Raw genomic sequence first — 17,742 nt, 5'->3', positions numbered from 1 at the left:
TATAATCGTTCACGAATTGCATTAAGTTTAATCGATATTTTCTCCCAACATTGTGTCAGGCATAGAAAAGGTTTATCTCATACAGTGATTAGGTATTTAAGTTAGTAAGTTATAGGTAAAAAAAGGGCTCGTTGCCTATCACGAACTCTTTTCACTCCCGCCTCGACGCTGGCAGACAGCCTCGACGAAGCAGGCTTCGCTCCAGCCCCAAGCAGCCTCTTGTCCTCCACGAGCAACTAGAGGAGTCTGTTCAGTTTACTCGATCAGCCGCTTCAATAGTTTTAAATTGTCAAATATTAATATGACCACCTTACAAAATAATATCCCAGTGCCGTCACATTCCTTTTTTTTCTTCTTTTCTTTCCACTTTTGATAACCTTTGGAAGCCCTCAGTGTTGCTGAAAACCCTGCGCCATAGCCTCCGTATGGTCACTCTTAGGCATTTAGTCTATTTTCTTTTCATATTTTCCTTTCATATACTTACCCTTATTTAGCCGGTTATATCGGCGTTTCCCTACAAGCTGATCAGTATCATGTATTTCTATAAAGATGTTCTCATGTGTATTTGGCGACTATAACAATTTGGACGTCGATCCTGGTCACAGGGTTGTTCGTACGAGACAACCCTGACCACGGGGACGCCCAAGTAACTGGCTTGGGCAAGTCAGTCAATCCTGCCTGAGGGACTCGGCATGGACAGGGCAGTGCATGGGAGCTTGCTCGGGAGGACCGCCGGAGTATGGACGGCGAATGAGTGAAGCGACGCGCCCCCGGGCGTATGCTCCCCATTAGTTAGTTAGTAAATTAGTTTGATATGTTTTGATTGGAGACATTTCAGTAACAGATACAAAGACAGACATACAGACAAACAAACCAACAAACCGACAATGACTAACATCACTGCCCTCCTCGTGGGTGATAACAACAAGGGTGGCAACGGCCAAGATGCACAGGTAAACTGGAGGGCAACAGAAGGACAAGAAAAGTGACTGACTGGGAAGTAATTGAAATGTGAATGAGCCAAGGCAAGGCTCTTCACTCCAGAGTGGCGGAAGATTACCCACATGCTGCCCAGACCTCCAATGAACCCTAACTTCAGCGACTTCGGTCAAAAGAAGCACCGGGGGATAGCATGGGCCAGGCAAGAGTCAGACATCATGGCAGCCACTATAAATAAAATTCGCCTGCGCCACTAACGGGCTGGGGCCGTCGGAGAGCCCCCTCAAGACAATCTACCGGCGCTACAGGCAACATCTAAAAAAATAATAAATAAATAAATAAACCGGTGTGATGAGATAAAGATGTATGTGGAACATTCAAGTCGAAATGTATGTAACAACGTAACATTTACGTCGAAGCTGGGAATAGAGACGCGAGACAGAAACGAGAGGTTTGCAGATGAGCGAGGCCTGTGTCTGGCAGTGAATGATACACGCTGATGAGGATGATAGATATAGTTTCTCACACCTGTACAGTACACACGCAATGGCAGGAAAGTGCGTGACTGCATGGTGTTGCTGTGGGCCAAGCTGCTCCCTGCAGCACTGTGTTCCTCGTTCAGGTGAACGTGTAGTTAAAGAGCAGGAAGTCCGCCAGGTGCTTGGCGTGGAAGGCCATGATATTGCTGTGGCTGAGTTGGCCCAAGTACTTGGGGTCGAGGCGGCTGGCGTGGAAGGTCCTGTTGTCCGCCGCGGGGAACCCGTCCACCAGGTCCGTCAGACCGAGCCACTGGAGGAGGTAGTCCGCGTCCTCCTTCAGATTTTCGTATTTGCTGATAAAGTCGTAGCGCACAGCGCACGGCTGGCACAGCTCGTGCATGGGCAACCAGTGTTCGTTCCTCTGCTCCTCCGTCCCGCGCCCCGCCTCGGAGATGAAGCGAATGAACTCCGCGAAGGTGACGTTGTGGCCCTCCCTGTAGGTGGCGCCCCTGGGGAGGAGTCGAGTACGAGTGTTATGCATCTCATTGGGATATGAAGGACAATACTCTAATGACTATAAGAGAATGAGAAAATGAGAAGCATTGATATATATACGTAGAGCTATTAGTAATTGGTAGGTTATAATAGGGATATTAGCTAAAGAAGATTAAAGCTGTATAGTATAGTCCCTTGTGAAACCGTAAGGACGGAATCGCTTAGTCTCATGAACACCAGAGAGTAGTTCAGCATGCTCTCTAAAGACAGATCCTCTTCTATCCACACCACACTACATTCACACAACACACACACCTTTTCCCAAAATTTAAAATTCAAAATGGCGTTCAACAACAGTGCCTCGGAGTCCCCGCCTGGGGGAGGACCACAGATTCCCCCAGGGAGGACTCCCCTTCTGGCTGCCGACCTGAGAGGTGTCTTGATAACTCTTCGAGCCTTTTTCTTATCAATTTCTGAAACATTCACGGTCTTCGTTCTAATTTCCATTCTGTGGAACACCATCTCTCCCCCTCTAAACCTTACCTTCTCTTCCTCACCGAAACACAGGTTTCTGAGGCTACTGACAGCAATCTCTACTCTGTTCCCTCCTACTATCTCTATCCTAAATTTCAATCCAAAGCTGGATGTTGCGTCTACGTGCGCAACGACATCACTTGTTAATTATCGTGCCCACGACCTTGGCTCTTCTGAATTTTCCACCATCTGGCTAAGACTTCATTGTCATTCTATTACTAAATACCTCTGTGCTGTTTATCTCTCACCTAACTCTACTGACTAGTAAAATTCTTTGACTATATGAACTCTAAAGTGGAGCACATCTTGACCCACTCTCCCTTCGCTGAAATCTCCATCTTGGGAGAATTCAATGTTCACCACCAGCTTTGGCTTTCATCCTCTTTTACTGACCAGCCTGGTGAACAAGCCTACAACTTTGCTCTCTTCAACGATCTAGAGCAGTTGCTTCAGCACCCTACACGTATCCCCGACCGACTTGGAGACCGGCCCAAAATACTAGACCTCTTCCTTACTTCTAACTCTTGTGCTTACTCTGTCAAACTATTCTCTCCGGTGGGCTCCTCCGATCACAATCTTATTTCTGTATCCTGTCCTTTCGCTCCTGTACATCCTCTGGACCCACCGAAGAGGCAATGCTTCTGGCATTTTGCTTCAGCTCGGTGGGACGACCTGAGGATGTACTTTTCCGATTTCCTATGGAATGATTATTGCTTTCAGAAGAGAGACCCCTCTGTGTGGGCCCAGCGCATCACAGAGGTGATTGTCTCTGGAATGGAGGCATACATTCTACGTTCTTTCTCTACTCCTCATGCTGAAAAGCTTTAGTTTAATCTTGCTTGTTCGTGTTATTAATGATAGAGAGGCAGCTCACAAAAGGTACCAGAGCCTTCGCACTTCTACTAACCATGATCTTTATATTTCTGCCCGGAATCGTGCCAAATCTATTCTCCGACTAACCAAAAACTCCTTCATCAATAGAAAATGTTAAAACCTTGCTTTCTCTAATTCTTCCCGTGACTTCTGGAATCTAGCCAAAAATACCTCCTCCAATTTCACTTCTTCTTCTTTCTCTCCTCTCCTTAACCCTGACGGCAGCACTGCCGTCTCATCTATCTCTAAGGCTGAACTCTTCACTCAAACTTTCTGTAACAGCTCCACTCTGGACGATTCTGGGCATATTCCTTCTACTCACCCCCCCTCTGACTCCTTCATGCCTGTTATTAAGAGTCTTAAAAATTATGTTTTCTATGCCCTCTCTGGCCTCAACTCTCAGAAGGCTTATGGACCTGATGGAGTGTCTCCTATTGTCCTTAAAAACTGCGCTTCCGTGCTGACACCCTGCCTGGTCAAACTCTTTCGTCTCTGCCGATCAACATCTACCTTTCCTTCCTGCTGGAAGTATGCCTTTGTACAGCCTGTGCCTAAGAAGGGTGACCGCTCCAATCCCTCAAACTACCGCCCTATAGCTTTACTTTCTTGTCTATTTAAAGCTTTTGAATTCACCCTTAACCGGAAGATTCAAAAGCACCTTTCCACTTCTAACCTTCTATCTGATCGCCAGTATGGGTTCCGTAAGGGGCGTTCTCCTGGCGATCTTCTTCCTCTCTTAACTGACCCTTGGTCATCCTCTCTTAGCCGTTTCGGTGAAACTTTCTCTGTTGCGCTAGACATATCGAAAGCCTTCGATAGAGTCTGGCACAAGTCTTTGCTTTCTAAACTGCCCTCTTTCGGATTCTGTCCCTTTCTCTGTTACTTTATCTCCAGTTTCCTTTCCGGCCGTTCTATCTCTGCGGTGATAGACGGTCACTGTTCTTCCCCTAAACCTATTAACAGTGGTGTTCCACAGGGCTCTGTCCTATCACCCACTCTTCCTGTTATTCATCAATGATCTTCTTTCCATAACAAACTGTCCTGTCCACACATACGCCGACGATTCCACTCTGCATTATTCAACTTCTTTCAATAAAAGACCATCCCCACGGGAAGTACATGACTCCAGACTGGAGGCTGCAGAACGCTTAACCTTAGACCTTGCTATCGTTTCCGATTGGGGTAGAAGGAACCTTGTGTCCTTCAATGCCTCAAAAACTCAATTTCTCCACCTATCAACTCGACACAATCTTCCAAAAACCTATCCCCTATTCTTCGACAACACTCAGTCGTCATCTTCTTCAACACTAAATATCCTCGGTCCATCCTTAACTCAAAATCTTAACCGGAAACTTCACATCTCTTCTCTCACTAAATCAGCTTCCTCGAGGTTGGGCGTTCTGTATCGTCTCCGCCAGGTCTTCTCCCCCGCACAATTGCTGTCCATATACAGGGGCCTTGTCCCCCCTCGTATGGAGTATGCATCTCACGTGTGGGGGGAGGGGGGAACTCCACTCACACAGCTCTATTGGACAGAGTGGAGTCTAAGGCTCTTCGTCTCATCAGCTCTCCTCCTCTTACTGATAGTCTTCTACCTCTAAAATTCCGTCGCAAAGTTGCCTCTCTTTCTATCTTGTATCGATATTTTCACGCTAACTGCTCTTCTGGACTAACTAACTGCATGCCTCTCCCCCTCCCGCGGCCTCGCCTCGCACGACTTTCCAATCAAGCTCATCCCTGTACTGTCCAAACCCCTTATGCAAGAGTTAACCAGCATCTTCACTCTTTCATCCCTCACGCTGGTAAACTCTCGAACAATCTTCCTTCATCTGTATTTCCTCCTGCCTACGAATTGAACTCTTTTAAGATGAGGGTATCAGGATACCTCTTCTCCCGAAATTGACCTCTCTTTTTGGCCACTCCTATGTACTGCACTCTGTTTGGGAGCAGTAAGTAGCGGGCTTTTTTTCATTATTGTTTTCTTTTTTCACGGCCTTGAACTGTCTCCTTTTCTGTAAAAAAAAAAAAAAATAAATAAAGAAGTTTGTAGTATCTCCTTTCTCACTAAATCAGCTTCCTCGAGGTTAGGAGTTCTGTATCGTCTCCGCCAATGCCTTTCCCCCGCACAGTTGCTATCCATATACGAGGGCCTTGTCCGCCCTCGTACGGAGTATGCATCTCACGTGTGGGGGGCCTCCACACACACACACACAGCTCTCTTGGACAGAATAGAGTCTAAAGTTCTTCGTCTCGTCAACTTTCCTCTTACTGACAGTCTCCTACCTCTTAAATTCCGCCGTCATGTTGCCTCTTTTTCTATCTTCTATCGATCTTTTTACGCTGGCTGCTCTTCTGAACTTGCTAACTGCATGCCTCTCCCCCTCCCGCGGCTCCGCTTCAAGCGACTTTCTACTCAAGCTCATATCTATACTGTCCAAATCCCTTACGCAAGAGTTGACCAGCATCTTCACTTTTTCATCCCTCACGCTGGTGAACTCTGGAACAATCTTCCTTCATCTGTATTTCCTCCTGCCTACGAATTAACTCTTTCAAGAGGAAAGTATCAGGACACCTCTCCTCCCGAAATTGACCTCTCTTTTGGCCACTCCTCGTAACTCTTGTTTATAGGAGCAGTGATTTGCAGGCTTTTTTTTTTTTCATTATTTTATTTTTTCTGCCCTTGAGCTTGTCCTTTACTGTGAAAAAAATAATAATAGTAAGTACATGCTGTAAGTACTCATAAAAGGGAAAATCTCATAAAAAGGAAATTATTATCGAAACCTTGTCAGGGGGACCCCAAGGGTGGTGCAGACGAGACAAGCTCGTCGAGCCAGGCCCGGGGTTAACCTCCAGCAGGCTCTCCGTGTGGAAGCCTGGAACATCCTGAGCCTCTCGGAGGATCAGCGACTACTCCATCTGTCAGCTGAACTCAAGAGGTTGAGAGTAGACATAGTGGAGCTCTCCGAGACGAGGAAACCTGACAATGAAGAGATTGGTAGAGGGGACTATACTTACTACTGGTCAGGCTAGAGCGATGCTGCTTATCTCAAGGGAGTAGTTAAAGCCATTTCTAGCCGACTGCAGTCCTATGTTTTTGGAGTTACTCCTGTTGATGAGTGTATGATGCTGGTGAGGCTGAATCACACCTTGGGCTTCATGTCTCTTATTGCAGTGTAAGCCCCTACCGAGATGTGCGAACTTTAGGAGAAAGATGTTCTATGCTAAGCTCCAATCTATAGTTGGCCGGTGCCCCCATGCGCGACACACTTATTAATTTTGTCTTTGGTGACTTCAGTGCAGCTACCGGCACACAGAGGCTACGAGTTGTATTTTGGTCCCAATGGCTCCGTAACCAGAAACGTAAGCAACGTAAAGTTCCGAATGCTGAGGATTGCCAGTTCCTGGTTCCAGAGACTCAAGTCTCATCAATCGACTTGGAAAAGCAATGCTGGCGGTGTGGCAAAAGACATCGATTAGATCTTTGTTAGTACTCGTTGGAAGATCCCTCAGAACTGTAGGGTTTTCCGGAGTGCTGAGGTCTTTGGAACAGACCATAGACTTGTTGTTGTAACACTAAGGATACTAGAAAATCTCAAAATACAACCCTCCGGGTTTCCATCTTGAGAAGCTATGGAACCAGGCGTGAGCTCAGAATTATATATATATATATATATATATATATATATATATATATATATATATATATATATATATATATATATATATATATATATATATATATATATATATATATATATATATATATATATATATATATATATATATATATATATATATATATATATATATATATATATATATATATATATATATATATATTTATATACAGTGGCAGTTTCAAATCGGTTTGGGGAGCTTGGTACTTTGGAGAACCCTGGGGAGCTGCGGGATACCTTTGAACGTGACTCTCAAAGCTGTAGAGGAGTGCATTGAAGAGGTCCAAGGTCTTGGAGTGGAGTTGCTTCGAGAGAGATACTGGAGAATATAGAGGAGTGCTGCCAGGCTGGCTGGGGACTCGGAGCGATACAGGTCTCTGTTACGAAGGACTAAAACCCTTCAGAGAAGGGATAAGGAGAGGTACGTCAGAGATCTCGCTGAGGATGTCGAGGGTTGTCTTAATAATGCAAACAATCTTAGACCTGCCTTCCGAGCCCTGAAGAAGCTCCGCTCCAAACCCACATCTCAGACGAGTACTGTCCGAACGGCTGATGGGCAGATAGTATCAGATGAGGATGGGTACCGGGCTCGTTGGGCCGAGTACTTTGAACAGCGGTACATGGCAGAGCCCCCAAGCGGACAACTTCCTGGTTGGCTTGCAGCTGGGGGCTATAGATCCACCAATAGACGAAACTCCACCTGTAAGGAAGTTGAAGGGTGGAAGGGAAGCTGGGATCTGTAATATAAGCGCAATGATGCTGAAAGTCGGCCATGATCCATGGGTTGCATGTGGTGCCGTCTCCCGTGTGGCAGTCTGGTGCTATTCCTCCGGGCTGGAAAAGGGGGTTGGTTGTCTCTATCTGGAAAGGGAAAGGGAGCCACAGGACTGCAGTAATTACCGTGGTATTACACTGCTCAGTGTACTCGGCAAGGTGCTCGCTTATCTGCTGCTGATGCGAATTCGATCTCATCTGCTAAAGTTTCAGAGACCTGAGAAGTCTGGGTTCACATCCGGATAATCAACGACAGACCGGAACACAGCACATCGCGTCCTTATGGAACGCCGACGTAAGTTTCGGTAGGCGCTGCTCGCAGCCTTTGTCGATCTCGAGAAGACTTTTGACTCATGCAGTACATCGCGAGGCACTCCGAGGCATGCTGCGGATCCATGTAATCCTGCAAGGATTACATACCTGATGACTGGCCTTTACTCTGTGACTGAGAATGCTGTAAAGTGTAGGGGAGGTGGTTTCGACTTCTTTCCTGCAAATTCAGGACTGCGGCAGGCCTGATCACGAGCTGGGCTCGTCATCGCCAGCAAGTACCCCTCCGACCCGAGCAAGCTCATTATGGTCAATCTCTGAGTACTGCCAGAAACTCACATACTACGCACCCCATCCCCCTTGTTCAAGGAATGTTATGCACCTGTACAGGTGCCCTGCGCATCATAAATCCAGATCCAGATCCAGAAGGGGAGTCAGCAACCGCTCCTCTGTTAGTGGAAACATCCCGGGCCTGAGCAGGGCTCGAACCTCCGTCTGTCAGACCGTGAAACCTAACAGCGCAAAGCTCTACCACTGAGCTACTGGAGCTTTTTTTTTTTTTTTTTTTTGGGTGTGTGTGTGTGTGTGTGTGTGTGTGTGTGTGTGTGTGTGTGTGTGTGTGCACCGAACTCTCACCTGTACTTCATCTGTATCCTCTTGCCCACTTGCTTGTGGAAGCTGTAGCCGGGGTTCTCGTACTCGCCCTCCAGCTTGTCTCTGTAGGCAGACAAGACCCGCTCAAAGGGATGGCGCACCACCATGAACTTCCTGTACGTTCTTAGCTTCTCCTCTGCATTCCTGTCGGCGGCCAGCACGGGGAGATTGACGTGGACGGCGTACCTGGGGGAGGAATTATTGACAGCCGGATTAAGATTGGTATTCTGTCCCGCTCACCGCTCCCCTATTCTTCTATAATCCTCACCTGTCTCGCACTCACTTCATCAAAACATTATCGATGAATCCTACTCAAAATATCCACTGAAAACTCTAGATCTTTTGTTTTCATTGAGTCAGCTTCATCAAGATAAGAGGTTTTGTTTCGCATCCACCAATGTTTTCTTTTATTTCTCCTTTCCAAATGCTAACTAAGAGTGTTTTCTTTGATTCCTCAGGGAGTATCAGCCAAATATATGATCTTCCACTCACACAGCTCTTCCAAATATAACAGAATCAAGGTCCAATCGCTTTATCAACTGTTCTTCTCTAACTGACCAGCTTAACCCGTCCGCTGCGATTGGCACGGATTTCGCCTTCACTGGTAGCCTGGTAACATATGCTCCCAGGTCTTTGTGTGCCTCTGTGGTGGGTAGTGGAGTGTTTCCCATGTGGTATTGGTATGCTGGATTTCCCCTCCCAAGATGCATGACCTCACATTTTTCTTCACTAAATTGGAACAGCCACTTTTTGTTCCACTCCTGTAACTTGGTGATGTCTTCTTGTAGGAAATCCACATCCAATGGGTTAACCTCTTCGGCTTTTGAACGTTTCGGCGCCTCAGTTCACCTAATTGAAAAGCCTCTCGTGGAAGCTGCTGGGCGTTGCATGGACTGTCTTGTAATCCTAGTGATAGTTTTACCCGACCTCTGCATCTTGAACTGGAGAAGCGCCCATGAAAACCCGGTTAATCTTCTCTGTGACCTTGGGAAACAGTCGCAATGGGAGACCGATACGTTTACGATGGACCTTAACCCGATAGCTGCGGGGGTCATGTTTCTTAGGTTAGGTTAGGTTAGGTTAAAGGTTAGGTTAGGTTAGGTTAGGTTAGGTTAGGTTAGGTTAAAGGCCCCTCTAAGTAAAATAATGAGAAAGAATCATCACTCACGCAAACCGTTTCATAATATATATCAACGCATGTGTGATCAGTTTATGCATCATCTATTTTGGGAGGTTTATATCATGGCAGAAATTTGGCCCATCGCTGGTACACGGTAAAGCCGCAAAATTGGCCCGTCGCTGCTACCGGGTTAACCTTTGCCGGGATGTTGTTTCCATTGCTATCTTCTACAGTATTTTGTTTTTCATTTCAAGTGCTCCTCTGAACTAGCTCAGCATGCATCGTCGCCTCCAGTAGCCTCGGTTCACAAAACTATTATTTTGATCACGGCTATCAACATGATGCTCAGCTTCCTAATGCAAGAAGGATTATCAATTTCATTCATTAAATCCCTTTACAATAGTCACCGCACACTTAGATGATACCCTCACCCTCCTTCCATAGTAACAAACTCCTAACTCCAAGCTCCTTTCATCCAACCAATCAGCTCCCGTAGCTATGGAAGAGGGGGCGGGGCTTCTGAACCAACTTCGGGCCGTACTCCTAAACATTTTGGCGCCCACGCAAGCACACACATTTGACAAGGCTTTCGTAGGAGCTGTAGGCATTTCCAGGGGTAGTTTTTAACCTTGGTGGTAGTCTGACCCTTCCTCTGTACCATGAACCTAAGAAGACACTCAAGAGAACCCGACTGATCTCCTTTTTGGCGTTTGGAAATAGCTGTTGTGAGAGTTGGGGACATAACCAGAGATGCGGCGCTGCTTAGAAGGGAGTTCGAGGGGCACAACCAGAGACGCGGTGTTATTAATTAAAAGAGAGTTCGAGGGACACAACCAGAGACGCGGTGTTAGTAATTAAAAGAGAGTTAACGGGACACAACCAGAGACGCGGTGTTCCTTACCTGCTCATGGTGGTTGCATTCTGGTGCGGCTTAATTCTGTTCGTCATCCTGAGCCACACTCTCTTCCAGCTGGTGCTCGCCACCTGTCAAGGAGAAGGATGAAACGCACTTATTTTAGTATTCAAATGATAGTTGTCACGCAATCAGAGTTAAAGACTGTCCTCATACATCTGAAAAAAAGATACCTGGTACAATAAAGAAACAAGACTGGCAAGATCGTTTCTACCAGTCTTATAAAATCTATTATTAGCCTTATATATATATATTTATATATATATATAGATATAGATATATATTTTTATATATATATATATATATATATATATATGTGTGTGTGTGTGTGTGTGTGTGTGTGTGTGTATATATATATATATATATATATAGAGAGAGAGAGAGAGAGAGAGAGAGAGAGAGAGAGAGAGAGAGAGAGAGAGAGAGAGAGAGAGAGAGAGAGAGAGAGAGAGAGAATATGCATCTCACGTGTGGGGGGGCTCCACTCACACAGCTCTTCTGGACAGAGTGGAAGCTAAGGCTCTTCGTCTCATCAGCTCTCCTCCTCCTACTGATAGTTTTCTATCTCTAAAATTCCGTCGCCATGGTGCCTCTCTTTCTATCTTCTATTGATATTTCCACGCTGACTGCTCTTCTGAACTTGCTAACTGCATGCCTCTCCCCCTCCCGCGGCCCCGCTGCACACGCCTTTCTACTCATGCTCATCCCTATACTGTCCAAACCCCTTATGCAAGAGTTAACCAGCATCTTCACTCTTTCATCCCTCACGCTGGTAAAATCTGGAACAGTCTTCCTTCATCTGTATTTCCTTCTGCCTACGACTTGAACTTTTTCAAGAGGAGGGTATCAGGACACCTCTCCTCCCGAAATTGACCTCTCTTTCGGCCACCTCTTTTGATTCTTTTTATAGGAGCAGCGAGCAGCGGGCTTTTTTTTATTATTGTTTCCTTTTTTTGTGACCTTTAGCTGTCTCCTTTGTTGTAATATATATATATATATATATATATATATATCAACAAACCACTTGTGCCAGGAATCGAACCCGTACTTTCTGAATAGAAATCAAGGCGCATACCAACCATGCCACCTGATGAGCTAAAAGACTTCACGCCAGAGGTTGCATTTAAGCAGCCAACCTGACGCCCCCACCCTCTTACGAGGAATGAAAGGTAAAGAAGTCCCGCTCACGCTCGGGGCAGTCGGAAAGAATTTTAATCAATCCCAGACGACACAACGCCGTGGTATATATATCAAGGAACTGTCTTTAACCGACAGAAAAACATCTCAACAAACCACTTGTGCCAGGTAGCTCATCAGGTGGCATGGTTGGTATGCGCCTTGATTTCTATTTAGAAAGTACGGGTTCGATTCCTGGCACAAGTGGTTTGTTGAGATATTTTCTGTCGGTTAAATATAGTTATTGATATATATATATATATATATATATATATATATATATATATATATATATATATATATATATATATATATATATATATATATATATATTCATTTATTTATTTATTTATTTATTTATATGACTAGTTTTGGGGACTGAACGAAGTGACGGTTTCTTGCCTATACGTCATTTGGTTGATATATAAATAAATGAACATCTTCCCATCCTTTTCTGACGCATTTTCTTGCCCTGATGTCCTCTACATATGACACTTCTGTTCTCCGGTATCGGGTCCCTCGCCCTCCGTCCCTCACCTTGGGAATGAAGCAGTAGATCACCTTCCTGTCGTCGTCGTAATGCATGTGTGCCATCGCCTTCCGCGCCCCATCCTCCGGGAATCGTAAGGTTTCACAAGTTTTTCTGATGTGACGCTCCAGGGTGTCGCTCCGTGTCTTGGGGTCTTTCACTCGAGCTATAGTTGGGTGCCGGGGATAAGAGAAGACGTGAATGGGTGAAGTGTTTGTAGCCCCTGACGTAAGGTTCTGGAGTGCTCAAGGTCTAGCTGGATGCTGGAGATAAGATAACAAGTGAATGGGAGAGGTGTTTAGTAGCCCCTGACGTAAGGTTATGGAGTGGTCAAAGTCTACTTGGATGCAGGAGTAAAGAGTAGCTTTGAAGCATTGAATGGTGAGTGTTGTGTTGGCGCTGTGTTATGTGTGTTGTAGTCCAGTCAGTGTGGATAGAACCTCAACAACAACTTTTGGGGGTTTTTAAAGATTTTAAAGAAGACGAGAAAAATTGGATGATGGGGGTAAAGTGTAGAGATATCTGGTAGTCCCTTTTGTCGCCTCGTCCTGTAGTGGTCAGTTTTAAGATGATAGATCCTTAAGAACTTTGCTGGTAAGGGTTTTAAAAGCTTTAGGAAGACGAAAAAGCAAATTTGGATGCGAGGGTAAAGTGTAGAGATATCTGGTAGTCCCTTTTGTCGCCTTGTCCTGTAGTGGTCAGTCTGAAGTTGATAAATCCTTAAGAACTTTGCTGGTAAGGGTTTTAAAAGCTTCAGGAAGACGAGAAAGCAAAGTCGGATGCGGGGGTAAAGTGTAGAGATATCTGGTAGTCCCTTTTGTCGCCTCGTCCTGTAGTGGTCAGTTTTAAGATGATAGATCCTTAAGAACTTTGCTGGTAAGGGTTTTAAAAGCTTCAGGAAGACGAGAAAACAAATTTGGATGCGGGGGTAAAGTGTAGAGATATCTGGTAGTCCCTTTTGTCGCCTCGTCCTGTAGTGGTCAGTCTTAAGTTGATAGAACTTTGCTGGTACGGGTTTTAAAAGCTTCAGGAAGACGAGAAAGCAAATTTGGATGCGGGGGTAAAGTATAGAGATATCTGGTAGTCCCTTTTGTCGCCTTGTTCTGTAGTGGTCAGTCTTAAGTTGATAGAACCTCAACAACTTTGCTGGTAAGGGTTTTAAAAGCTTTAGGAAGACGAAAAAGCAAATTTGGATGCGAGGGTAAAGTGTAGAGATATCTGGTAGTCCCTTTTGTTGCCTTGTCCTGTAGTGGTCAGTCTTAAGATGATAGATCCTTAAGAACTTTGCTGGTAAGGGTTTTAAAAGCTTCAGGAAGACGAGAAAGCAAATTTGGATGCGGGGGTAAAGTGTAGAGATATCTGGTAGTCCCTTTTGTCGCCTCGTCCTGTAGTGGTCAGTCTTAAGTTGATAGATCCTTAAGAACTTTGCTGGTAAGGGTTTTAAAAGATTTAGGAAGACGAGAAAGCAAATTTGGATGCGGGGGTAAAGTGTAGAGATATCTGGTAGTCCCTTTTGTCGCCTCGTCCTGTAGTGGTCAGTCTTAAGTTGATAGATCCTTAAGAACTTTGCTGGTACGGGTTTTAAAAGCTTCAGGAAGACGAGAAAGCAAATTTGGATGCGGGGGTAAAGTATAGAGATATCTGGTAGTCCCTTTTGTCGCCTTGTTCTGTAGTGGTCAGTCTTAAGATGATAGATCCTTAAGAACTTTGCTGGTAAGGGTTTTAAAAGCTTCAGGAAGACGAGAAAGCAAATTTGGATGTGGGGGTAAAGTGTAGAGATATCTGGTAGTCCCTTTTGTCGCCTCGTCCTGTAGTGGTCAGTCTTAAGTTGATAGAACCTTAAGAACTTTGCTGGTAAGGGTTTTAAAAGCTTCAGGAAGACGAGAAAGCAAAGTTGGATGCGGGGGTAAAGTGTAGAGATATCTGGTAGTCCCTTTTGTCGCCTCGTCCTGTAGTGGTCAGTCTTAAGTTGATAAATCCTTAAGAACTTTGCTGGTAAGGGTTTTAAAAGCTTCAGGAAGACGAGAAAGCAAAATCGGATGCGGGAATAGAGTAAACTTAAATTGTTGAGGTATTGTGTTGCCTCTTTTGTTTCGTTCTGTAGTGGTCAGTCTAAATTGATAAATCCTTAAGATCTTTGTTGGTAAGGGTTTCAAAAGCTTTAGAAAGACGAGAAAGCAAAGTTGGATGTGGGGGTAAAGAGTAACCTTGAATGGATGAGATATTTGCATGATGGTCTTTTGTCGCTATGTTCTGTAGTGCTTAGCCAAGGCTGTAGGGAAGATCTTGAGGATTTTTCGGTGGGTCGGAGAATAGATTTGGCGAGGTACGTATTTGTAAAACGAGATGTATGTAGAAAAGACGTAAAGAAATAACACACAACTGAATCGGTAAACAAAATAGACCGACTACCTATTGTGTAATCGCCCGCAGACATCTTCCTCTCCTCCCATTCCCACTGGTTAATCCGCCAGAACGTAAACACGGCGACGGAGAACAAAAGACCAGCAAGAGGCACAAAGAAGAGCTGGCCCCATTTGCTACCGGAGAACGCCGACACTCTGTAGGGGATGGCCACGAGACAGTCATCAGTGTAGAACATGGTGCTTAAGATAACTCTCTCTCTCTCTCTCTCTCTCTCTCTCTCTCTCTCTCTCTCTCTCTCTCTCTCTCTCTCTCTCTCTCTCTGTCACATACTGGTGTGGGCAAACCAACCATATGTCACGAGAGACAGGTCAGGGTACAAAGGTTTGCTGGTGACTGACTGAACTAACTTTCGGTATTTCAATGTTTACCATCACCGTATTGAGTATTACCTCCTAAGTATCATATTGCAAAACTAATAATAGGGGCTACAGTTCTAAACCTGCTTACCTCATTTCACGCAGTAATTGTGTAGACGTGACGCCTTCTTCCTACAGACTGGACTCTTATGACAACGCGGCTTCGCCCACACCTGTTTGTCGCTATAGATCCAGCTGTCACCGGAACATCTGGTCACCTGGCGGAACAGGTGTAACAGGAGACAGCAGCATTCATGGAGACGAAGGAAGGAGTTGAGAATGATGTATCGACGCAGCCTTATTTGTGGCCATTCTACCCTTTCTCTTAAGTTGCTTCATTTACTGTAAAAGAAAGAACAAAAAAGCGTAGCGTGGGTTGCCATTGCTCGTGAACTGTAGCATTCATTATTCAGTTTCCTTTTAAATTTGGACTACGGTCTCTCTCCCCTCCCCTCCACAGCATCCTCCTCTCTCCCCCCGGCCCCTCACCCACAACGAACAACGAATTTAAATGCCTCATCTACTGCCACGCCGCGTTACAACTCCTTCAATATAGGTACCTCCTTCTCCTCCTTCTCTCCTCCTCTTCTTTTTCCTTTTCCTCCTTCTCCTTATGAAGTCAGGAGTCACCAGTCTGCAGGGAAAGCAAATTAGTAATGGTAGACGAAGCACTAAAAATAATACGTAATAATACCAGAATGTGATTTTCCTTCATGATTATCTTTTGTTTCCAAGTCTTCTGTAATTATCTTTTTATTTTCCTTTCTTTCTTCCTTTCTCTTCTCACTCCCTCTTTGATCCCCTTCCTCCTCTTCCTACTCCTCCCATACCTCATCCTTTCCTTCCTCGTCCTGTACATGAAGTCACTTGATCTCCCTCAGAGCGAGACCAAACAGATGCGTAAGCAGCCCCATCCCACCATAGTGAATGTCATCAACCATGGAGGTATAATTGGTGGAGTCGACATGGGCCGCTAATCATATGGAAAGAGATGAAGCCGCCCAACTGTCATTCCCCTCGCCGTCAGTGTGGCGCAGACTCGGGTGAGATCTCGTGCCCACCGCCTCAGTTGCTGCCTCCAGGCCGTCTCGTCCATTGTGGCGGTGTTGTTCTTGATTACCGTACACTTACTGATGCGATAGAACTATTTTGTGAATACTAATATATTTTTCTATGTAATAAATGGAAACAAACCAACTTCGAGATTTCTCAAGCTTATCACACCACTAATTAACTGATGTTTCTTTGCTTGCATGTTTGTCTGTGCCACTAACCAGCAATAACAGTCACAGTATTCCTAACTTTTAACAGTTATTAAAGCAATAGCAATACCTCATTATGTAAATAGGTTTCAGCAATAGGTTTGATTAACAATGCTGATGGTCTCACAGTTGAACTAAAAATGAGTCCACTACGGTCATTCCACACCGCGGAGACCCAGGTGGACGTGGTGAGGTGACGAGCCTGACCTGACTTAATTCATTAACACCTAACATTTGACAGGTATCCGTCATCTTGACGGCGAGAGAATGACAGTTCTGCGGCTTCATCGGTCAGGCACTGATGCATGCCCGTCCATGGCTGTTGTCGGCTCGAGCCCTCCATGGCATCAACAAGCCCTCCACACACGTGGGCTGGTTTGCTAGTTTTCACTTCAACAACAACAACAAAATGTTGCTCCTTGTTTTCCCTTCCCTTGTCCTGCATTGCCTAGTTCAGGGGTTCCCAAACCAGGGGTCGGGACCCCAAGTGGGGTCGGAATGCTCATTATGTGGGGTCATAAAGAGGTCATGGGATCGGTGGGGTCGCTGAGGTACCCCCAATTAAGGCCTGGGGGTGCGAAATATCCAAGCAAGGATTATGAGACCATGACAAATTCAGTGCTGTATAGTACTTTCATTAAGAAAAAATAACAAGTCAAATAATTCCTTCAAGCACCCTCACACGAGCCACGACTGACCGTTGTATCCCCCCTCTCCTTCACTCCCTTACTACTCTCTCCGCTCTTACATCATCGTGAAATTCGCGTAATCTAAATTTCGTTTTATCTCCCTATTTACTAATTTATTCCAAAAATTTCACATCTTCATTATCGTCAGCACCCGTAAAACTTTGGTATATATGCAAAAAGAATCCTCACTTCCATGGTTTTTGACAATTGATTAAATAAAATTCACATAACAAATCAACCTCTGTGCAGGAGCAGGTGAGAGCACTCACTTGTGCCCCCACCCGCGCTCGCTCAAGTAAGTTCCTGTGAACCGCAATTTTATGTGGCGTTTTAGTGTGGTAAGATGGCGCAATGCTATGATATTGTGCAGCAAAGGGAGTATCACAATGGGAAGCGAAGTGATGATGTTGCATTACTCTTTTGAAAATATTTTATTTACATTGTTGATTAATAACATTAATTGAAATATATTTAGTAATACGAGTACAGCCATTATGGAGAGGTTTTTAAAGGCACCATCTGAAGCTTCCGCCAAGAAACGGAAACGCTCTAATAATCCATCATTACTCGACTAA

At 45.1% G+C, this 17,742-nt stretch overlaps 1 protein-coding gene across 2 annotated transcripts in view; it reads right to left on the bottom strand.

Moving 5' to 3' along the window:
• The window catches only part of LOC126992654 (carbohydrate sulfotransferase 11-like), an 86,292-nt gene extending 70,878 nt beyond the window's left edge, over window positions 1–15,414 (bottom strand). The window contains exons 1-6 of one of the 2 annotated variants that reach the window (XM_050851453.1): window positions 15,308–15,414; window positions 14,846–14,994; window positions 12,442–12,599; window positions 10,717–10,799; window positions 8,678–8,881; window positions 1,300–1,927 (exon numbers count right to left, since the gene is read on the bottom strand). In XM_050851453.1, the coding sequence (XP_050707410.1) occupies window positions 1,558–1,927; window positions 8,678–8,881; window positions 10,717–10,799; window positions 12,442–12,599; window positions 14,846–14,994; window positions 15,308–15,312 (969 nt within the window). In that variant the 5' untranslated portion in view covers window positions 15,313–15,414 and the 3' untranslated portion in view covers window positions 1,300–1,557. Of the gene's footprint in view, window positions 1–1,299; window positions 1,928–8,677; window positions 8,882–10,716; window positions 10,800–12,441; window positions 12,600–14,845; window positions 14,995–15,307 lie in introns of those variants that run through there. The other variant, XM_050851455.1, reaches the window with a different exon arrangement.
• Window positions 15,415–17,742: the final 2,328 nt, after the last annotated feature.

Source organism: Eriocheir sinensis, unplaced genomic scaffold (assembly GCF_024679095.1).
Source record: "Eriocheir sinensis breed Jianghai 21 unplaced genomic scaffold, ASM2467909v1 Scaffold5, whole genome shotgun sequence".
In the NCBI taxonomy this organism is placed as follows: domain Eukaryota; kingdom Metazoa; phylum Arthropoda; class Malacostraca; order Decapoda; family Varunidae; genus Eriocheir; species Eriocheir sinensis.
The sequence above is the reverse complement of the archived record's forward strand: the minus strand, read 5'-3'. Positions and strand labels throughout refer to the sequence as shown.